The sequence below is a fragment of the Podarcis filfolensis genome (genome assembly GCF_964270895.1).
Source record: "Podarcis filfolensis genome assembly, chromosome: 4".
NCBI classification, from domain to species: Eukaryota; Metazoa; Chordata; class Lepidosauria; order Squamata; family Lacertidae; genus Podarcis; species Podarcis filfolensis.
This window is the reverse complement of record NC_139607.1, coordinates 98,118,730-98,142,462: the sequence shown is the minus strand read 5'-3', so window position 1 is coordinate 98,142,462 and position 23,733 is coordinate 98,118,730. Positions and strand designations below refer to the sequence as shown.

Genomic DNA, 23,733 nt, shown 5'->3' with positions numbered 1-23,733 from the left:
ATTTGCCACACGTGACCTCATTCATTTATTCCTATTCATTTCATAAAATTTCTACACCGCTCCATGTGAGCTTTGGTATATAAAGAGCTCTGACCTGGTCGCTCCAGCCACATGGCTTCAACCACCCTCTTTTGTTTCAGACCAAAATGGAGTGTGAAACTTGTGTTTTTCTACACCAATAGTTCAGAAACTTCTACCGTTTGTAACTAAGCAATGTTTTAAACTGCCTGTGTACCTTGTCTGACTGCTGTATGGAAAACCACATGAATCTAGCCTTTGAAGAGCTTTGTAAGTAAACCATGACTTACCGAATGTGTGGTCTATCTCGGTGCTGGGGAAGTGGAAAACCTTGGAGCGAGCTTTTAGAAGGGGTCACTTTAGGACTCACTGGAAGGGCACATTCTAAAGCCTGCATTTCCGCGCTTTTCTGTGCTGCATGTTTTGCAGTGCTAAATCTCTGCTGGGGTTCCCTCACAAAAGAGTACTTGCCCCAAACTTGGCTTCCAGGTATCTAAAACAGGAACACTATGCACCAGCTTAGCCTCACCTGCTATTGGATTGCCTGCCTGCACTAGATCTGACCATGGACGGCTCTGACCTTGCCTCTCGCCTCACTCTTGTTGTGGTCTGTCCTAGCATGGACGCTGACCTTGATCAGGCCCTGGATGTTACCCTATTGGTGTTGCATGAGTTGAGTCCTGTGTTTACCCAGGAGCCCAGGGAGAACAGGACATCTACAGGACATCTGATGCTCTCCCTATTCCTGCCTCTAGCCTCACCCGCCACTGGGGTGCAGCACCCAGGTTGCCCTTGAGGTGAGGGAAGGCCTAAGAGGGAGCCCTATTGATCTCCAGGAAATTTATTTCCACGTTATCAACGTCGGGATGGGTTACCTTCCTCGTATCTGGACCGCAAAAGGCTCCGGGCCGGAAAGCAGTTGGTGGGGCAGCAGTTTCCATCGTCCAGTTTATACATTCCTTTGGTAGCCATGTTGTCATTCTAGCTCCTAAAGGCAGCAGAGAAAGCGATCAAAGATTTCCTAGAACAGCAAGGCTCTCAAGGCTAAATCAATGGTTTTTTTTAGCACCCTAGGAAAACAGAAAGCTTCCTTATACTGAGTCACATCTCTCCTACACCAGCAGGTCTCTCCAAGTGTCCCTATTTTCCAGGGACAGTCCCAGATTTACAGAAGCCGTCCCAGTTTCTGATTTGATCCTGGAATCTCCCGCTTTCCCTTAGGATGTCCCTATTTTCATGACCGGCTTGTCCCATTGATTTCAATAGGTTTAATCGAAGCACAGTGAATAAGTCTGGATCCAACCCAACATGTTTATAAACATGTTGGGTTGGATCCAGGCTCTCTTTTTATTTAAATGTTTGATGATATTTTAAAGCCTGTTTGGATTTTGTAATGGCCATTAGCTACGCAAAATGGCCATTAGCTACGCAAAAGGATGACTGACGGACTGATGCTGTTTTATTTGTTCGGGTAATCTATATACTGCTTAGCTACAACTGCCCCAGGGAGGGTTGACAATATTGCTCTGGGTGGGTCAAAGATTGGGTTCGTGTCATGAAGCTGCCTGCATCAGATCACTGGTTGATTGAATCCAGGACTGTCTGCTGTGAGAGCTCACTAGGGCTGGGCGATACCTGGTTTTCAACATCGCAATATATCACGATGACCGAAATAAGGATGGAACTATGTAGAGGCGAACAGCAGCGCTGGGCAATGTCTGGTTTTCAACTTCATGATATAGCACCATCTAAACATTGTGATATACAGTGGTACCTCAGGTTACAGACACTTCAGGTTACAGACGCTTCAGGTTACAGACTCCGCTAACCCAGAAATAGTACCTCGGGTTAAGAACTTTGTTTCAGGATAAGAACAGAAATCGTGCTCCGGCGGCGCAGCAGCAACAGGAGGTCCCATTAACTAAAGTGGTGCTTCAGGTTAAGAACAATTTCAGGTTAAGAACGGACCTCCAGAACGAATTAAGTACGTAACCAGAGGTACTACTATACTAATATATCACAACGTCTGAAATAAGGATGGAGCTGGTTTTCAACTTTGTGATATATCCCTAGCTGAACATTGCAATATCTTGATATATCACTGTCTGAAATAAGGATGGAGCTATGTAGAACCATTGGCTGGCTTCACAGTTTTTCCACATTCCGATTTTTGCATAGCACACATACACACACATCATGATTCGTGATATATTGTCAGGTCAAGAATTATAAAACCGACATCACGATGTGGATTTCAAACCGGTTTGGGATGCTATATTGATATATTGACCAGCCCCAGTGCCCAAACCCTTTCCCAGCCCTGATGCCCAGGACCCTTCTTCTAAATGGGAGATACCAGGGATTTGCCACTAAGCAAAGTGCGAGAAAATGTACATGGCACTGATTGAATCTTTAGGGGCCTGGCAAAGTGTGCACGTACTCGGGGTCCTCACGTTTGCATCATTCCCTTCTCCGAGAAGTGCAGGGTACAGATGGAGCTATGCCATTCTTGTTGGGATACTGCCAGGGAGACGGAGGCGTTAGGCCTCCACGTCGTCTCCGGACGCTCTCCGGTCTCCCGTTGGAACAGCATCAGTCAATTAGCTACACGAGCCTCAGACACATTCCAAGACTCGTGCACACCCTTTTCAGCAGTGTCCACAACGGAAGATTCAGACAGAAGAGCATATTTACAGCTTTATTCAACGTAGATCAGAACAAAGGAAAAACATGACTGCTTGCATCCGTGTCGAGGAAACAGCCAGAACAAAAGCTATATAGAAAACGGAAGTTCCCAGAGAGAACAGTGCTGAGAGTAAACAGGCATGTGACACACAACAATCATGCCTGACTCTTTTAAGGAGGAACAGAACTATATCCTAACAATTCTTTCCTCTCAAACAGTCGTTGGAGGCGGGCCAAGGCAGCAAGAAAATGACTTGCTCCAGACCAGCCATGGAACTGCATGTCTGAGCAGGGGTTTGAATCCAGGCCTTCCAAATTCAAGTCCAATGCTCCATTCCGCTATCCCACACATTGCATTACAATGCAAGAAGAGGCTGCTGGATCAGGCCAATGGCCCACCGAGTGCAACATCCTGTCCTCCCAGTGGCCAGCCAGATACTTACTGAGAAGACCACCAGTAAGGTAAAAAAGGTAAAGGACCCCTGGACGATTAAGTCCAGCCCAAGGCAACTATGGGGTTGCATCGCTCATCTTGCTTCAGGCTGAGGGAGCTGGCATTTGTCCACAGACAGCTTTCCAGGTCATGTGGTCAGCATGACTAAACCGCTTCTGGTGCATAGAGGACCGTGACGAGTGCCAGGGTGCACAGAAATGCCATTTACCTTCCCGTCACAGTGGTACCTATTTATCTACTTGTACTGGCGTGCTTTCAAACTGCTAGGTTGGCAGAAGCTGGGATAGAGGAACGGGAGCTCACTCGGTTGCGCGGATTCAAACCGCCGACCTTCTGATCAGCAAGCCCAAGAGGCTCGGTGGTTTAGACCATAGCGGGATCAGTAGGAACTGGGTACAATGGACCTCTCCCCACTTGCGATTCCAAGCAACTGGGATTCAACAACATATGGCCTCTGATACTGGAAACAGAACAGTCCTTGTGGCCGGAAGCAGAATATTACACCTCTATTGACCTCTACACAAGCCCCATCATAAGGGCTTGAGACTTTATGTACTGCTGCTGCTCTAAGTAAACCCACGTGATGTCTTTGCTGAGCAAAGCAGCCTTGCTTCTGTGACACAACACAAAGGTCCCCTTCCCGCGAGATGAGCCCCCTCTGCAGAGGGGCAGAGCCCAGCAAGCACCATGGCATCGCGGCAGTGAGGACGGTCAGCGATGCGGGTGACACATGGGGACGTGAGGGTTAACATCAAGCTGAAGCCATGGTGCAACGTTCCCAGAGAACACCTACAAGAAAAGACCTTCTCTTCGCCGTTGCCTTGCACCAGCAACAGAACAAGGAGGAACCATGGCAGGGGACGTGAGGTATAGCCAGGAACGTCGCAAAGTTCAGCCTTGTTTGTTTAGAAGTCGCGGGCTGACCCCCAGAAATCACGTCTTGCCTTAATGGTTTGGGTTTTATCAGATTAGCACCCCATCTTTCCCCTAAGGCACGGTGGTGGTGCGCTGAAGGCTCATCCCCTTCCGTATGCCCCTGTGAGAGCCAGTGTGGTGTAGTGGTTAGAGCGTCAGACTAAGACCTAGGAGACCAGGGTTCGAATCTCCACTCGGCCATGATGAAGCTCGCTGGGTGTGTGACCTTGGGCCAGTCATTGCCTCTCAGCTGAACCTACCTCACAGCGTGTTTTGTGGGGATTAACTGAGGAGGGAGAGAGTCTCGTATGCCATCTAGAGGTCATTAAAGGGGAGGGGAAGGAGGGATATAAATGCAATATATAATAAAATATATACGGGGTCCTTAAGGGACGCGGGTGGCGCTGTGGGTTAAACCACAGAGCCTAGGACTTGCCGATCAGAAGGTCGGCGGTTCGAATCCCCGCGACGGGGTGAGCTCCCGTTGCTCTGTCCCTGCTCTTGCCAACCTAGCAGTTTGAAAGCACACCAGTGCAAGTAGATAAATAGGGACCGCTCCGGCGGGAAGGTAAACGGCGTTTCCGTGCGCTGCTCTGGTTCGCCAGAAGCAGCTTAGTCATGCTGGCCACATGACCCGGAAGCTGTACGCTGGCTCCCTCGGCCAGTAAAGCGAGATGAGCGCCGCAACCCCAGAGTTGGCCACAACTGAACCTAATGATCAGGGGTCCCTTTACCTTATACGGGGTCCTTGCCGTGGGATCACATTCATCCAGTGCTTTACCAACTGCACTGGCTCCCGGTGGAGTGCAGGATCAGGTTTAAGGTGCTGGTTTTAACCTTTAAAGCCCTATACGGCCTAGGACCCTCGTACCTACGGGACCGCCTCTCCTGGTATGCCCCACGGAGGACCTTACGGTCTTCAAACAAAAACATCTTGGAGATCCCGGGCCACAGGGAGGTTAGGCTGGCCTCAACCAGGGCCAGGGCTTTTTTGGCTGTGGCCCCGATCTGGTGGAATGCTCTGTCACAAGAGACTAGGGCCCTGCGGGACTTGACATCTTTCCACAGGGCCTGCAAGACAGAGCTGTTCTACCAGACCTTTGGCCAAGGCACAGTCTGACCCCCTCCTTCTGTAAACCTCATAGAACTCTAGCCCAATGGTTGTCATTAATTTTTTTCTGAATTGATTTTAGAATGAATTGATTTTAGAATGTATTTCAATGAATTGACTGTGATTTTATGTAAACTGTGCTATTTTTGCTGTTGTTAGCTGCTCTGAGCCCGGATTTGTCTGGGGAGGACGTGATATAAATAAAATATTATTATTATTATTATTATTATTATTATTATTATTATTATTATTATGGCAGGGACAGGCAGAGGATTGTTCCAGATTTCGTACCTTAAGAAATGCTGTAGAAATCTTCACATAAAATCCTGTTCCTTAAACTTCACACCACAGCTTTAGTGCTGGAAACAGAGTTCAGGAGCTGGAGGCTGCACAGACAGGAGCAGAGCTGATTATTGATAACTGGGGTCAAAGCAGGCCAGGATGAGTGTTTCTGCAGGATACGCTGCGACTTCCTCCCGTTGCAAATCAATGGTTGCCATTCATTCCTTGAAAGAAAAGCAATGGTCTGCTCTCGGAAACACCATTATGTCCTCCACGCTGGGTCCTTAAATGAAGAGCTTTATTTTTTAGCATATAATGGGGGGCAGGAAGAGGAAGGGCCGTAGCTCAGGGGCCCAGCAACTGCTTTGCCTGCAGAAATCTATCCACAGTGGCATCTGCTTCCTATGTACGTTTTGTCAAGATTAGGCCTCTGTTTATTTATTTACTTATTGCATTTACATCCCACATTTTTCTCCAAGGAGAAAATGCTTCTCCCACTCATCATATAATTCCCAAAACAACCCTTCAGGGATGGGTAGGCTGAGAGGCAGTGAGCTTTATGGCCACGTAGGGCTTTGAACCCCCCTTTCCTAGGTCATAGTATGACACTCTAACCACTACACCACACTGCCTCAAGCATGGGATACTTGAACACTTTGCCCCTGCCCTCCCCCTTCAGTCCTGATTACAGTGGACACTTGGGTTGCGAACGTGATCCATGCGGGAAGCACGTTTGCAACCCGCAGCGCCGCGTCTGCGCACGTGCAGGTCGCGATTGAGTGCTTCTGCACACGCGCAAAGCGCGATTTAGCACATGCGCAGAAACCCGGAAGTAACCTGTTCCGGTACTTCCGGGTTCGGCGCAGTGCGCAACCCAAAACCACGCAACCTGAAGTGTCTGTAACCCAATATATGACTGTATTATTATTTTTTGAGGAGGGGCAACACGTCAGCAACCTGCACAGGGAAAATGCAGCTTCTCCCATTTGCTTCAGTTGCAATCAGCCAGGCACCCCTCCCTCCTTCCTTCTCACTCTCTCTCACACAATCATAGGATTGTAGTTGGAAGGGGGCTTGAGGGTCATCTGGTCCGACCCCCTGCAATGCAGGAATCGTCTGCCCAACAAGGGGCTCAAACCCACGACCCTCTTTGTGCTCTGAGGACTGAGCTACCCACACCTCTCCAACTACAATTCTACCTTCCAGGCACCCCACAGCTGCCATGAGGACTGGAATTTTGCAAGCTTACAATCCTTGCCTTTCCATCTCACACACCCTCCAGTGTCCTAGAGTATGATCCCAGCCCCTTCCCTTATCCCATTTTATCTTCTCAGCAACCCTGCGAGGTAGTGCCTCGGGCTGCTGAGAAAGAAATAGAAAGAGAGAGAAATATAGATATGACTGGCCCATTTTATCTTCACACTGTAAGGTTGCCACCTGTCCTGCACAATACAGGATTGTCCCGTATTTTGATGTAAAATGCTACGTCCTGTATTGATAGAGTTTTGTCCTGTATTTCTCTCTCTCTCTGCCAAGTTAAGGATCCTCTCCAAATGCATGTGTTTGAAAGGATGTGCAAAAGGTCATGTATTTAAGTTTTGGGTAGCCAAGCACATGTAGATTTACACATTCACGTGTGTGTGTGTGTGTGATAAATTCCAGAGGGGCCACCCTGTTGGCTGCAATAGATTGTACTTGATTGCTTTGAAGTCACTTCACCACCAGGTGGGGAAACCCCCCATGGGTGTAGCCAGGGGGGAGCAGCTGCCCCCACCTAAATCAAGTAAATAAATAAAAAAAATTAACTAAAAGTAGAAATTGTAGAAAGATTTTGACAGATTTTCCTGAGCCCTTGGGGTCAAAAGAAAGTAATTTAAAACAACTCTTGCTGAGACATTTCATTCTGAATCTGCTAGCTATGCCCATGGTCCTGTCCTGTATTTTCCCAGAACAAAGTTGACAACACTACTTCACAGCCACCCAGTGCCTGGGGCTGCTGAGAAAGAAATAGAAAGAGAGAGACAGAGAAAGATAGATAGATAGATAGATAGATAGATGAGAGAATGTATAGCCTGTTGTATCTTCACAGCAACCCTGCGAGGTAGTGTCTTGGTCTGCTGAGAAATAGAAACAGAAAGGAAGAAAGAGAAATATATATACGGCTGGCCCGTTTTATTTCCACAGCACCCCTGTGAGGTGGTCCCTGTGGGCTGCTGTGAAAGAAACCGAAATATAGATATATAATAGATATAGGGAAATAGATAGATAGATAGATAGATAGATAGATAGATATGGCTGGCCCATTTTGTCTTCACAGCACCCCTGCGAGGTAGTCCTTTGGGCTGCTGATAAAGAAATGGAAATATAGATATAGATATATATCTATAGATATATAGATATATAGAAATATAGATATATAGATATGGCTGGCCCGTTTTATTTCCACAGCACCCCTGCGGGGTAGTCCCTTGGGCTGCTAAGAAAGAAATAGAAATAGAAAACATAGACATAGACATGGAAATAGAAAGATAGATAGATAGATAGATAGATAGATAGATAGATAGATATGGCTGGTCCATTTTGTCTTCACAGCACCCCTATGAGGTAGTCCATTGGGTTGCTGACAAAGAAATAGAAATATAGATAAATAATAGATAGATACATACGGAAATAGATAGATAGATACGGAAATAGATAGATAGATAGATAGATAGATAGATAGATAGATAGATATGGCTGGCCCATTTTGTCTTCACAGCACCGCTATGAGGTAGTACCGTGGGCTTCTAAGAAAGAAATAGATATAGACATGGGACATGGAAATAGATAGAGATAGATAGATAGAGCTGGCCCATTTTGTCTTCACAGCACTCCTGCGACGTAGTCCCTTGGGCTGCTGAGAAAGAATGAGAGAGAGAGAGTGCAGCATCTCTGCCTGGTCCCCAACACCCCCAGCCATCTTCACAGCTGAGTGGGAATGAGGGCAGGCCTGGGGCTCCGCACCCTGAGCCCGACCCCCTCACCTGTCCGGGGTCACCTGTCCAGGTGTGAGGCAGCATTGGGGGTGGGGAAGCCATAGAGGTCGAAGACCTCCAAGGGCTAGAAAGGCGGGGACAGAGAAAGAGAGGTTTGCTTTCATTCTCTACCACGCTTTACCTGGCCTTTGCCCCGCAGCAGTCAGGCTACTCCGCCCCCTCCGGAGCAAGACCACCCCCCACCCCCCGCTCGCCTTCTTTCCCCTTTACGAGGAGGCCCCGGTTCCCATGTCCTCGCCCGGCCACGCGGTTGCCACGGTAACGAGGAAGCCGGAAGCCGGGGGCGAACTACGCCTCCCAGAATGCCACGCGGGGCGGCGGCGAAGGAGAATCCGGGCCATTGTCGCGCAGGGCACGCCTAGTTCTTCCCAGAATTCCACAGTCCATGTTAAAAAACAACAGGCAAAGTCCCCAATGCGCACGCGCACACGCGCCGGCCTATCTCCCTCCGCGCCCGCCGCCGCGTTCCAAACTACCAATCCCGCCGTCCCTTGCGCGCCCCGTTCCTCCCGCTGCCGGCCAATCAGCGGCGAACAGGTCGCTAAGCAGGGAGGAGGAGGCAAGATGGCGGCGAAAGGCGGCGGCGCTGGAGGCGGCGGCGGCGGCGGCGCTAACAAGAACGGGATATTGGACAAGGTGGACCGGGCTAAGCGGGCAGGGGTCGTTCTGCTTCGAGGGAGCCGGGCTGGAAGGGCCTAGGCGAGGGAGGAGGGAGCAAAAAAACACCAAAAAAACCACACTCGCGCGCCTGGACGAAGGCAGTGGCGGGGAGTTCCGTAGGCTAAGGAACGTTTCTGAGCACAATTCAAAGTGCTGGTGCTGACCTTGAAAGCCCTAAATGGCCTCGGTCCAGTAGACCTGAAGGAGCGTCTCCACCCCCATCGTTCAGCCCAGACATAGCCCAGGAGGTCCAGCTCCGAGGGCCTTCTGGCGGTTCCCTTCCTGCGAGAAGTGAGGTTACAGGGAACAAGGCAGAGGGCTTTCTTGGTAGTGGCGCCTGCCCTGTGAAACGCCCTCCCATCAGATGTCAAGGCAATAAACAACTATTTTACTTTTAAAAGACAACTGAAGGCGGCCCTGTTTAGGGAAGTTTTTCATGTCTGATGCTGTATTGTTTTTAATATTCAGTTGGAAACCGCCCACAGTGGCTGGGGAAACCCAGCCAGATGGGCGGGGTATAAATAAATTATTATTATTATTATTATTATTATTATTATTAGGCTCCATCCATCCATTCCCTGAGGAGCCGCAATGCAGCTTTCCCCCTCCCCCAATTCCTGGTTCTTTACGCCGTAAGCGCGCGGAACTCGCTGCCACAAGAGTTAGCCAGCAATTCGGGTGGCTTCGGAGGAGGCTGCAAAAGCGCGGAGGTGCGGCGCCTGCGATGCCACCAGGGTCATCTAGCAACGCAGGGATCTTTCACCCAACATGGGGCTCCAGCCCACGAACCTGAGAGCAACAGCCTTGTGCTCTACCCACTGAGCTCTCGTGTCGCTGCTATCATGTCAGGATGCTGGGTGGGGGGGTTAGGGGGTGTCCGTTTGGCCTGACCCAGCTGCAGGGCTCTTCTTGTGTTCCTTGATGTTGTTGGTGTCCACCAGCTGCGTTGGCTTTGAAAGAGGGATGTTCATGGAGGAGGAGGCTGTTCTCTTCCTCCCCTACAGCATTTCTTTGCACAATTTAATAATAATAATAATAATAATAATAATAATAATAATAGTAATAATTTGTTATTTGTACCCCGCCCATCTGGCTGAGTTTCCCCAGCCACTCTTGGCGGTTTCCAACAAAGATTAAAAATACATTAAAATGTCGCACATTAAAAACTTCCCTGAACAAGAAGGTTACTGACAAGCTGGAAGGTGTGCAAGGACGGGCGACCAAGATGATCAGGGATTTAGAAGCTCAGCCTGATGAGGAATGGTTGAAGGAGCTTAGGATGTTTAGCCTGGGAAAGAGGAGACTGAGAGATGTGATCCTTGTCATCCAATATATGAAGGGACGTCACGTGAAAGATGGAGCAAGCTTGTCTTCTCCAGCTCTGGAGGGTGGGTCTCGAACCCATGGCTAGACAAGAAAGGCGAATCCTGACTAAACATCAGGAACAGCTTTCTGATGGTGAGAGCTGTCAGTATCACCTACACTGATGGGCAGCTGCTCTAGACTTCCAGAGTCTTGAACAAATCTGAATTGTTGCCCTCCTGCGTAGGATTATATCATATTATCCACAGCAAGGCTTGCTTTCTGTCTTCTGTGTTGGAAAGGGATGGATTCAGAATTCCCTTTGAACCTTGGGCAGTTGAAATGCTCCCGCTGTCTCAAGAAAGATGATGTGTACTTTAAGAGGGGTGATGTGTCTCTCTGTTTTAGGGTTGTAGGAAGTAACAAGAAGCAACCTGCAGAAATGGAAGGAGGAAGGAAGTTCATGGCTTAGCCTCTTACCGCTAGGCCACATTAGCTCTTAGTATCTTTATCAGGCAGGGCTCCATTCAGTCATACTCAGGAGTAGGAATTGAGGGACGTGACTAACTTTGATCAGTCCATTACAGCAAGTAAAACTTCATTTAATGCAGCCTAGGGCTTCTGCTTCAAGCTTATGCATCTTTTCAAAAGCCTGCGTTGATTCCTGCTACACTGTTCCACAAGCATATGTATCTGAACAACTGTTTATAACCAAATGTGAGGGAGAGTTTTTTGTTTGAACATGCAAAATGAATCATTTAGCCCCGTGTTTTCTCTGTGCATGGGGAGAGGGGCTTTCACTCTTTGCGCTACCACAGTCCTGCTCCAATCTTCTTATTGCGGTGTGTGTGTGTGTGGCATGGTCCCAAGCTGGCTGTGCTCACAAGCAAACACCCTGTAGCATAAAATGAAGCGTGTCAGGGCTGAAGACATCAACACCACATCTTGTTTGGCCCTGAGATGCTAGAGCAGGGGTTGGCAACCTAAGGCCCGTGGGCCACGAGCAGCCCATGGGGGTCATTTAACCGGCCCATGGACGCCCGCTCGGTCGGCTCCCGTGTGCCATGCTAAACTGGCACAGAGCAGAGCGGGGACCGCCTTCCACGGCGCTGGCCGACTTCCCATTGGCTGCAGGAAGCTCCCGCAGCCAATGGGAAGCTGCGCTCGCATCCTCTGCGCCGGAAGGAGAACCAGCCCACGCCACAAAAACTTTGCCAACCCCTGTGCTAGAGCCTGGGATCTTGGGAAGACTTGCGATTTGCTTGCCTCTGAGCTGTGGCGTTTCCTGTTGTAATGGTCAGTGTTATAGGGGTCCCCGTGACATGTGAGGTCTATCAATCAACCCCTGACTGCAGGGGAAACTACTATGGACATTTCACGTGAGCTGTATCCAGCTAAGTCATACACGAGATAAGCCCATTGAAATCAATGGATTTGCATTAGTCATGGCTAACTTAAGCCCATTGGTTTTAGTGTGTCTCCCCTCGAGTATGACCTTCTTGGATGTAATCCAGTGTATTTATCGTCACGTTTAATTGCAGGCAGAGGACTTTGGCAAGCTGCACCTGGTGTTCCTCTCTGCAACACACATTATTCCGTCGCTGTCAGCGTTGCACGTTTCAGGAGCGCTGCGCTGAAAACATTCACTGGGCCCCGAATTGGAAATGGTCTGGGAGCCAACCAGACGCTGCTGTTGACATATAGAAGAGATGATTATAAATTTAACAGATGCACAAGATGACTGACCGCTTTCACCTGCGATAATTGAGGTGCACTCATTGATGCAACTCTTGCTTGTGTTTTTGTTCCTTTATCTCACAGTGGAAGATTGATGACAAACCTGTAAAAGTGGACAAGTGGGATGGTTCGGCCGTGAAGAACTCGTTGGACGATTCCGCCAAAAAGGTACCATTTCCCCTCCCTTGTGGAATAGCCAGGTATTTCCTTCATGGTTTTGCAGGCTTCGTTACTCCTCCTTGCCAGCCTCCTCAGCAGTCCGTTGGAGAATACTTTGCTAAATTCCTGTATCTCTCCATCGCTCTGATTCTATGACTACTCGAGGTCTAGATCGGGTTTGCTCTTTCCTTTGTTAAATGCCCTTCTTTCCCTCCCTCTAGGTTCTGTTGGAAAAGTACAAGTACGTGGAGAACTTCTGCCTGATTGATGGCCGCCTTGTTATCTGCACAATCTCTTGCCTCTTCGCCATCGTGGCTTTAATATGGGATTACCTTCACCCCTTCCCCGAATCCAAGCCAGTTCTTGCTGTCTGTGTTGTATCATATCCTTTTTGGGGGGAGGGGGCCTCGGCCTCCCCCAAGCATTCATTCCCCTTCGTGGCTTGGTTGCCGAAATCAGATCTAGCCTGCCCTCAAGAGGGTGTCTTGTCAAAGCTGTCCCTATCCCGCTTGCACAAGATGGAAAGTGCAATTTTGGAAAGACCTGGGGTAGCTCAACTGGTAGAGCATTAGACTCTTAATCTCAGGTTTGTGGGTTTGAGCCCCACGTTGGGCAAAGATTCCTGCATTGCAAACGGTTGAACTACAGTTGCAGTCAAAATTATTCAACTCCCGTTGCAAATCGGGTTTGTTATAAAAAAATTTACAGGCTTTCAGCTGTTTGCAATGGGTAAATCAAACAAAAGCAATTGAAATACAGTGGTGCCTTGGTTTACAACCATAATCCGTTCAGGAGGTTCGGTTGTAAACCAAAACAGGTTGTAACCCAAGGCGCGCTTTCACCAATGGGGCCTGCCCCCCCCCAAATTGGTTGTAAACCAAATAAAATGGGTTGTAAACCAAAATAAGGGACACGCACTTCTGGGTTTGACGTGGTTCTAATCCAAAACAGTTGTAATCCAAAGCGGTTGCAAACCAAGGCACCACTGTAACTCGACACAACAGATGCTTCAAGTGGTTTCCCCAGATTCAGCTGAAAATGCAACTTATACAGTGGTACCTCGGTTTAAGAACAGCCCTGTTTACGAATGATTCAGTTTACGAACTCCGCAAAACCTGAAGTAGTGTCCCGGTTTGCGAACTGTACCTCAGTCTAAGAATGGAATCCGAACAGTGGAAGGGCACCGGCGGCGAGAGGCCTCTTTAGGGAAAGCGCCCCTCGTTTTAAGAATGGTTTCTGTTTAAGAACAGACTTCTGGAACGAATTAAGTTCATAAACTGAGGTACCACTGTACGTTGATATTCATTAGAATGTCAAACGCAATGGTAAATAAAGCAAACAACAACAAAGAAATACAAATAAAAAATTGTCCAGTAGCACCTTAGAAAATGCCACCCCAGAGTTGTCCGCGACTGGACCTAACGGCCAAGGGTCCCTTTACCTTTAAGTTTGTTCATGGTATGAGCTTCCGTGTGCATGCACACGAAAGCTCATACCAAGAACAAACTTAGTTGGTCTCTAAGGTGCTACTGGACATTTTAAAAATATATTTCTACTGCGTCAGACCAACACGGCTACCTACCTGAATCAACAGCAATGAATTCATCAAGACAATTCAATAAAGTCATAGTAATGCATGACTTCCTAATCACATGGAACCTTACTCCAGAACCCTGTCTGCACAAGAGGAAAGGCCACACTGCTGGGGAAAACCCCTTTCTGATTTCTTGCGATTTTGTATAGGATTGCAGAGTTGGAAGGGCTCCAGAGCGTCATCTAGTCCAAACGCGCCCCTCCCCCCATGCAGGCATCCTCCCATCCAATTTGAAACCCTACTGGACCATTGCTTAGCTTTGCAAACACGCTGGCAGTTTTATTTTTTTCAAACAGACACCATATACAAATTGTGCAAAATACGAGCTCAACATAACAAGGTTTGTCCCAGTCAGATCTTTAACTCCAGAGAAAATCAATTTGATTAAATAATGCAATACAACATTACCACATCACCAATCAATTAAGAACCACTGAATCTCTTTATAAAGGCCCAGTCTTTCTACATGGACATCACTCAAAAATTCAGCCACTATTAAAGTAATTTGATCATTCCTGTCCGAGAGCAGGTCCTGAACCGTTGGTAGCATAGAGTTGAGCCTGTTGAGTTGTAAGGCAGTTATATGGCAGTTTTATTGCCGCTCCTGTCAAGTGGGCTTCAGCCTGGTGACATTCCTCATTTGCAAAATCGTCAGATCCGGACAACGTGGCTTTTAGTAGGGCAATAATAGGCTGACTCTTAATAATAGGGCTTTTAATAGGACAATAACAGGCTGACTCTTAACGCCAGTCTGTCACCGCGTGTTCCAGTCTCCAGCCACCGACTCTCTTTTCCTTAATGTCTCCCCACGTATTTTGTTATGATGGGGATTCTGACCATCTATACCTCGTATAAGGAGAAGAGCATCTTCCTGGTAGCACATAGGAAAGATCCAGCTGGAATGGATCCCGATGACATCTGGCAGCTTTCCTCCAGTCTGAAAAGGTACCAGCCTCTTCTCTTCTCTTCTCTCCCCTCCCGCCCCTGGGAGAAACCTTCTAACGATGTTCAGGGCTTTTGAGTATTCTATCCATTTCTGTATTTGTACCCCGCAGCTGTAGGGGCTGGTTTTGGCTGTCGAATTTGGCGCCCTGAGAATCTCGGCAGTCATTTGTTTCTGGAGGAAACACAAGTTTCTAGCCCTGGATGTTGCGCATGTAGCTCAGAGCTGAAGCACCTGTCTTGCAGGCAGACGATCTCTGCTTACATGCCTGGCATAATAATAATAATAATAATAATAATAATAATAATAATAGTAATAATACTTTATTATTTATACCCCGCCCATCTGGCTGAGTTTCCCCAGCCGCTCTGGGCGGCTTCCAAGTGTTAAAAACAATACAGCATTAAATATTAAAAACTTCCCTAAACAGGGCTGCCTTCAGATGTCTTTTAAAAAGAAGATAGCTGCTTATTTCCTTCACATCTGAAGGGAGGGTGTTCCACAGGGCGGGTGCCACTACCGAGAAGGCCCTCTGCCTGGTTCCCTGTAACCTCACTTCTCTCAATGAGAGAACCGCCAGAAGGCCCTTGGAGCTGGACCTCAGTGTCTGGGCAGAACGATAGGGGTGGAGATGCTCCTTCAGGTATACTGAACCGAGGCCGAGGCATCTCCTAGCAGGGCTCGCGAGGACCCATCTGAAACACTAGGGAGCTGCTGCCTCTCAGTGTATACAGTACTGAGCCAGATGGACCCAGTAGTCTGACACTGTGTTCCTGCATAAGCTGAAATGGCATAAGATGAGTTGGGCAGCTGAGCAGAGTTTCCAAGGTGTAGGTGGTGAGGTTCCTGAGATTTGCATATTTCCCTGGTGACCAGAATAAATTGGGCCCAGTAAACAAATGTGGCGCAGCTCTAGTTAATTCGCAGAATTCGCTCAGATCACAAATGTTGCTCCTCGGTGCAGAAGCAACGTCTCCCCCATAGAGCATGCACGGCCATGCCTTGCCATCCTCAGTTCCCCATTTCTGCCCTCTTCCTGTTTGCCAGCTGTGCCACCTCCTTTATTTACTACTACTATTATTATTAATAACAACAACAACAACAACAGCAATTTATTTATCCCCGCGCATCTGGCTGGGTTTCCCCAGATGCCCGGGGTGGCTCCAACAGAATATTAAAAACACAATAAAACATCAAACGTTAAAAACATCCCTAAACAGGGCTGCCTTCAGATGTTTTCCTAAAGTCTGATAGTTGTTTATTTCTTGGACATCTAATGGGAGGGGGTTCCTCAGGCCGGGCGCCACCACCCTCCAGGCCCTCGGAGCTGGACCTCCATGTCCGGGCAGAACGATGGGGGTGGAGACGCTCCTTCAGGTCTACTGGGCTGAGGCCATTTAGGGCTTTATATTTATTAAATTTATGTATAGCCCTTCATCAAAAGATCTCGGGACAGTTCACAGAATAAAATACAGGTTAACAACAAGTAAACTAAGTAAAACAAAACAATAACCCCCACTTCCCACAGACACATTCATAAGGCTATAGAATATTAATCCGCCCAAGGCCTGGTTGAAGAGGAACATTTTTGCCTGGCGCCTAAAGATCAGTGGTACCTTGGTTTTCAAACAGAATGCGTTCCAGGAGTCTGTTCAACTCCTGGAACCATCCAAAAACTAAAACGCAACTTCCAGTTGGCCGCAGGAGAGTCCTGCAGCCAATCGGAAGCCGTGCCGGATGTGTGGCTTCCGAAAATCTTTTGAAAACCAGGACACTCACTTCGGGGTTTCAATCGTTCGGGAGCCAAGGCGTTTGGCTTCCAAGGTACGACTGTATATAGAAGAGCACTCTGCAAATGGGGAGCCACTGCAGAAAAGGCCCCGTTCCTGTGTTGCCACCCTCTGGACTGAAGAGGCACACAAAGAAGGGCCTTGTGATGAATGCAGAGTCCAGGATGGTTTATATAAAGAAAGGTGGTCCTTGAGATATTGCGCTTGTAAGACCTTAAAGGAACCTTAACCTCGCTGTTGCAGAGTATAGCAGCCAAATGTTGCCCTCACAGCCCTGCAGACTGCCTCGCCGCTAATTATTCAGATTAAGCACTTGAAACACGATCACCGTTATCCCTAAGAAAACATAGTGACAGTTTGAAACAGATAATTCTTGGCTTGCAGGATCACGCTGCTGAAAGCTTATTCTTCACCACAGTGCTAAACTGGAGGTAGGAGGCTCTCGCCCAGGGAAAGCTGCATGCGGAAAAATCCCTTCCATGTACAGAGCTAGGATTTGCTGTCTCGGGCTAATTTTCTATGAGGACAGTGGGAACTGCTTGTGGAAAATCACCTTGGCCTTCTCCTCTTGCCCCTGGAGTGGTTCAGCCTTCCCCAGTGAGAGTCGGGCTGAATTATCACAAGTTATTGAGTGCTATTATCTAGGATGCCCTTTTTAAAGTGTTGGAGAGGAGAGAGGTGTTACAGTGGTGCCTCGCAAGACGAAATTAATTCGTTCCGCAAGTTTTTTCTTCTTGCGAGTTTTTCGTCTTGCGAAGCACGGATTCCCATAGGAATGCATTGAAAATCAATTAATGCGTTCCTATGGAGACCGCCTTCAGACCAGGTCCGGGGACAGAAAAGCCCTTCTCCCGCCGCCAGCCTTCAGAAGAGTTCCGGCAGGGCTGCCTAAGCTGCGGATAGCAGCCTGCTGCCCGGCGCGAGGGGCGCTCTGAAGCAGAGCGTGGGGCAGACATCTGCAGCTTGGAGGCAGACATCTGGAGCTTGGGGCAGACATCTGCAGCTTGGGGAGCCCTGCAGGAGTTCCCCGCAGGGCTCCCCAAGCTGCGGATAGCAGCCTGCTGCCCCACACGAGGGGCGCTCTTAAGCAGAGCACCCCTCGCGCGGGGCAGACATTCGCAGCTTGGGGAGCCCTGCAGGACTTCCCCGCAAGGCTCTCCAAGCTGCGGATAGCAGCCTGCTGCCCCACACGAGGGGCGCTCTTAAGCAGAGCGCCCCTCGCGCTGGGCAGACACCCGCAGCTTGGGGTGGGAGGAGGGCTTTCCTCCCCACCGCCAGCATTCAGAATGCTGTTCTGAATGTTGGCGATGGGGAGGAAAAACCCTCCTCCCACCGCAAGCCTTCAGGACAGGTCCGGGAACAGAGGAGAAGGCGCGCTGCGCTTCCCCGCTGTCCCCGGAGATTTCCCTATGGGCTTTCGTCTTGCGAAGCAAGCCCATAGGGAAATTCGTCTTGCGAAGCCGCTAAAAATCGGAAAACCCTTTCGTCTTGCGGGTTTTTCGTTTAGCGAGGCATTCGTCTTGCGGGGCACCACTGTATTGGGTTGTTTTAAATTTTTATTATGTACAGTGGTACCTCGGGTTACATACGCTTCAGGTTACAGACTCCACTAAGCCAGAAATAGTACCTCGGGTTAAGAAGTTTGCTTCAGGATGAGAACAGAAATTGTGCTCCGGTGGCGCAGCGGCAGCGGGAGGCCCCATTAGCTAAAGTGGTGCTTCAGGTTAAGAACAATTTCAGGTTAAGAACGGACCACCAGAATGAATTAAGTACTTAACCAGAGGTACCACTGTATTTTGTGCTTTTTTATATTGTGGTTTTATGTTGTAACCACCCTGAGACCTGGTGGCATAGGGTGGTACAGTGGAACCTTGGGCTGCGGACGTAATCCGTGATGGAGGAACGTCCGCAACCCACAGCGTTCGTAACCTGCAGCGCCACATCTGCGCACGCGCGTGACATGATTTGGCGCTTCTGCACATGCCCAAAGAGCAATTTAGCGTTTCTGCACATGCACAAGCGGCGAAACCCGGAAGTAACCCTTTCTGGTACTTCTGGGTTTCCCGCGGTCTGCAACCTGAAAATGCGTAACCCAAAGCGTCTGTAACCCGAGGTATCACTGTATACCAATTTAATAAATAATAGTAATAGCAATAATACCAGTTTCTGGAAATCAAAAGAGGGGAGGGTATTGCTCTTGTGCTTGAATCCTGCTTACAGGTTTCCCAAAGCCTCCTGATTGGCCACTGTGAAAACAGGATGCTGGACTCGATAAGCGGAGCAGGGCGTCTAGTGAGATTCCGATCCGTTTAACCAGACTAATATAATAATAATTTATACCCCACCCATCTGGCTGGGTTTCCCCAGCCACTCTGGGTGGCTCCCAACAAAATATTAAAAATACAATAAAACATCAGAACTATTAGGTTCAGCTCTATAATGCAGCTGCAAGCAGAACTTAAACGGCTTAAACTCCAGCTCTCTCTGCTCCTGCAACCATCTCTCTAGGTTTGACGACAAATACACCCTGAAGATGACATTCATCAGCGGGAGAACCAGGCAGCAGAGGGAGGCGGAATTCACCATGTCCATCGCCAAATTCTTCGACTGCAACGGCACCTTAGTCATGGAAGCCTTTGAGCCAGAAGTCTCCAAGCTTCACGACAGCCTGCTCACAGAGAGGAAGATAAAGTAGGCTCCGTCCGGCGTCCACCTTACCCGCTGGGCTCATGCTGAGTTTAAGCCAATAAAGCAAAATAGCAACGAATGTTAGCCTCTGTTTTTGTCCTGAGATCTCTCTCTCTCTCTCTCTCTCTCTCTCTCTCTCTCTCTCTCTCTCTCTCTCTCTTCCTTTCTCTGTCCCTCTCCTGTGGGGGGGGGGGAGAGAGAAAAGATTTTAAATTTCAGACATACAAAACAGATGCAAAGATCCAGCCAGAATTCGCTTTGCCTTGCTTTGAGAACGTCTTCAACCTGCTCCATCAGGTTCCTTTGCTATTATGAAGGTGGACTTGCTAAGGACTCTCAGAAGTGGAGAGGTTGCATAACCCTCTGTAGAATTATTTTTATTTTAAGCTGGCAAGTGCTTTAGGAGACAGCCCTGCACCACGCGGCATTTATCACAAAAGCTATGCTGAATTAATTTTTGTCTTGGCTGCTGGCTGCGAAAGGATTCTTAGTTTTTATGTTAGGGATTCAAGACAGGACTTCCATTATTAAGCCAACATTGTCCATTTGCAAGCAAGTTTTGATTTTTTTATATATATCAATCAGGCAGAAGGAAAATGATTTTTTTTAAAAGAAAACCTTTTATTGGATGGGAGAGAGACCTGGGAAGAAAGCTGAGTAAATCTGCCAGGGTGTATTTCAGGACAAAGGCAAGGGCAGGAGTTTTAAAAAGAAAACAACAAGGAGGGGTTTAAAATCCATTCCATCTGTTTTTTTGTCCCATCTGGTGCATTTTATTCATGCTGAAAAATCTCTTCCTTCTATCCCTTCTGTGAACAACCATTTTCTAAAATGACTCTTTTCTCCAATAAAAGGAACAAATTTATGTCAAAACAGTGTCAAAGTGTTAATGTGGTTGGGAGTGGAATCAAAGCAGTCCTGTTGTCTCTCTCGCAAATGTAATGGTTTGTGTGACCTCAACACACTCAATAACAGATATGCGTAACACAAACGTACACCAGCAGCCAAATTTGGAAACCTTTTTGAAAATATGTATTTCTGAGGTTTGATGGCTCATAACAGCAGCCTTTTAAAAGAGTAATACCATAATATGATATATCATTAGAAAAATAATATAATGCAGAATATAATGCAACAAACAAGGCAGTGACATCAGGAAGAAGCTGAATTAATTTTAGTTGAGAAGCTGCCTTCTACTGAGTCAAGAACCTACTGCATGCAAGCAGATGTTCTGCCACTGAGCTCCATCTCTTCTCCCAACCAATGCTTTTAATCTGCAGCCTTCTAGTAAATACTGTATTTTTCTCTCCATGAGACGCACCTAGTTTTTAGAGGAGGAAAACAAGAAAAAACAATTCTGAATGAAACAGTGGCTGTATGATTTTTGCCGTTCAAGCTGTGGCCACAGACATGATATGTGATTTGACGGTGAGTTTGGGGTAGCCCAATGCAAAAATCCTGAGAATCCATGTGGATCCGTGCATTGTAACCATGTTTTTGGGCCATTGCGGCCCCACGCAACAGTGGATGCGTGATTTTTTTGGTGCAGGCTGTAGCCATGGACATGCTATGTGATCTGATGGAGAATTTGGGGTGACCCAATGCAAAAATCCTGAGGATCCATGTGTTTTTTCTTTCCCTTCCCAGGCAGCCTCCTTTATCTCTAGAGTTCCTTATCTCCCTCCCAATCCCTTGCCGAGCAGCTGCTCAGCTGCTTCCTTTCAACACCCCCTTCCCTCTTGTTTGCCTTAGTGTCTTTTCTTTAGCTGGAGCAGTTTTTTGCTCCTCCTTTTCTTCTAATTTCTCTCCTCATTGTTTTAATCTTCCTGTGTCCTCTCCTTGCAAGTTCGCTGTCTTTACCTCCCCCCTCCCAGGCAGCCTCCTTTATTGCTAGCCTCCCTTATCTCGCTTCCAATCGCTTACTGATCAGCTACTCAGCGGCTTTGTTTCAACACCCCCTTCCCTCTTTCTAAAAAAAAAAAAAAGCACAATCTGCTTTTTGCCCTGGGCAATTCGGCTCCAGGGACCACGCATTCGCTCCATAAGACGCACAGACATTTCCCCTTGCTTTTTAGGAGGAAAAAAGTGCGTCTTACGGAGCGAAAAATACGGTAATTAAAGAAGCGCCATCATTTTATTTGCAAGTCACTTTTCCGCCCACAAAAAAATCAAAGCAACTTGCAACAACAAAAACCAGCGATTCATCTCAAAATCGATCTCGAGAACCATTTGGTAACAGGAATAACAAAACAACAATGTGATAGCAAATACGGTACGGTCACATCTTATGGAATCAGAGAATTGTAGCGTTGGAAGGGATGTCAAGGGGCATCTAGTCTGACACCCTGCACTGCAGGAAGATTTTATGCACATTGCGCCTGAACAGTTTGAACCGTATGCGTTTGAAGGCAGGCTGGTTGAAATTGCGCATGTAGGTGCCTCTGCTCATAGATAGATGATGAGGCTTTCATGCCTTCACCATGCGGCAGCTAGACTGGTGACTGGGAGCGGCTGCAAAGACCACATAACACAGTCTTGAAAGACCTACATTGGCTCCCAGTACGTTTCCGAGCACAGTTCAAAGTGTTGGTGCTGACCTTCAAAGCCCTAAACGGCCTCGGCCCAATAATAATAATATTTTTTTATTTATACCATGCCCTCCCTGGCCAGAGCCGGGCTCAGGGTGGCTAAAAGTAAAGGTAAAGGTACCCCTGCCCGTACGGGCCAGTCTTGCCAGACTCTAGGGTTGTGCGCTCATCTCACTCTATAGGCCGGGAGCCAGCGGTGTCCGCAGACACTTCCGGGTCACGTGGCCAGTGTGACAAGCTGCATCTGGCGAGCCAGCGCAGCACACGGAACGCCGTTTACCTTCCCACTGGTAAGCGGTCCCTATTTATCTACTTGCACCCGGGGGTGCTTTCGAACTGCTAGGTTGGCAGGCGCTGGGACCGAACGACGGGAGCGCACCCCGCCGCGGGGATTCGAACCGCCGACCATGCAATCGGCAAGTCCTAGGCGCTGAGGTTTTACCCACAGCGCAGGGTGGCTAACACCAGTAAAATTACAATAAAAACATAATGGGGAGGGGGAAAAAACAATTTAAAATACGGGTTAAAATACAATTTCAAATGCAGCCTCATTTTAACAGTAGCCCATAGATCAAAACCATAAGGGGAGGGAAACATAAGGGTCAGACTGAGTCCAAACCAACGGCCAGGCGGAACAGCTCTGTCTTGCAGGCCCTGCGGAAAGATGTCAAGTCCCGCGGGGCCCTGGTCTCTCGTGACAGAGCGTTCCACCAAGTCGGGGCCAGTACTGAAAAGGCCCTGGCCCTAGTTGAGACCAATCTAACCACCTTGCAACTTGAGACCTCCAAGTGTTGTCATTTGTGGACCTTAAGGTCCTCCACGGGGCATACCAGAAGAGGCGGTCTCGTAGGTAGACCTGAAGGAGCGTCTCCACCCCCATCGTTCAGCCCAGACACTGAGGTCCAGCTCCAAGGGTCTTCTGGCAGTTCCCTCACTGCGAGAAGCGAGGTTACAGGGAACCAGGCAGAGGGCCTTCTCGGTGGTGGCACCTGCCCTGTGGAACGCCCTCCCATCAGATGTCAAGGAAATAAACAACTATGTGACTTTTAGAAGATATCTGAAGGCAGCCTTGTTTAAGGAAGTTGTTCATTTTTGATGTTTTATCGTGTTTTTAATATTCTGTTGGGAGCCGCCCAGAGTGGCTGGAGAAACCCAGCCAGGTGGGCGGGGTATAAGTAATAAATTATTATTAAACTATTATAGTAAGCACAGGAGGTCTTCCTTACCTGCGTAGGTTGGCGAGGCTGACAAAGACGTTGGCGTGGCAGAGGCGGTTGTCGTCCAAGAGCAAGACTTCCAGAGCCGGGAACCTCGGGGAGCTCTCACTGTCAAGGGAAACATACAGTGACTTTGGCTGTGCCACATCACTCGGGATAAGGCAAAAGGGGAGAGAAGGGTGCAGTGTAAGACTTTGACAGAGAAAGGAAGAGATGTGGAGCCCTCGAGATGCTGCTGAACTACAACTCCCATCATCCCCCAGGTAGCAGATCCTGTGGTTGGAGGTGATGAGAATCGTAGCCTAACAACAACCAGAACGCACCACGTTGGTTTTCCCTGATCTACAGATTCCACAAACAGCCCTGTATAGGGAAGTTTTTAATGTTTGATCTTTTACTGTGTTTTTAATAATCTGTTGGAAGCTGCCCAGAGCAGCTGGGGAGACCTGGCCAGATGGGTGAGGCATAAGTAATAAATTTATTTTTATTTATTTTTATTTTTATTTTTATCATACGATCCTCGGGATCCCAAATCTGTTAGTGAGGCAGAGTTTT

General features: G+C 48.2%; 2 protein-coding genes across 3 annotated transcripts in view; one reads left to right on the top strand and one right to left on the bottom strand.

Annotated features, from left to right (window-relative positions):
* The window catches only part of XRRA1 (X-ray radiation resistance associated 1), a 37,998-nt gene extending 29,301 nt beyond the window's left edge, over positions 1–8,697 (bottom strand). The window contains exons 1-3 of the mRNA XM_083609570.1: positions 8,622–8,697; positions 5,475–5,689; positions 894–1,006 (exon numbers count right to left, since the gene is read on the bottom strand). Of these exons, the coding sequence (XP_083465696.1) occupies positions 894–990 (97 nt within the window). The 5' untranslated portion in view covers positions 991–1,006; positions 5,475–5,689; positions 8,622–8,697. The remainder of the gene's footprint in view (positions 1–893; positions 1,007–5,474; positions 5,690–8,621) is intronic.
* On the top strand, positions 3,812–19,452 carry SPCS2 (signal peptidase complex subunit 2; the record flags this gene model as incomplete). 2 transcript variants are annotated; one of them, XM_083610074.1, is made up of 5 exons in its annotated part: positions 3,812–4,024; positions 12,284–12,367; positions 12,580–12,740; positions 14,763–14,897; positions 19,194–19,452. In XM_083610074.1, the coding sequence occupies 5 exons, from the start codon at positions 3,875–3,877 to the stop codon at positions 19,378–19,380; spliced, it is 717 nt and encodes a 238-aa protein (XP_083466200.1). In that variant the 3' UTR covers positions 19,381–19,452. The 2 variants fall into 2 exon arrangements, with proteins under 2 accessions (XP_083466200.1, XP_083466199.1); XM_083610073.1 differs by lacking the exon at positions 3,812–4,024 and adding an exon at positions 8,729–9,136.
* Positions 19,453–23,733: the final 4,281 nt, after the last annotated feature.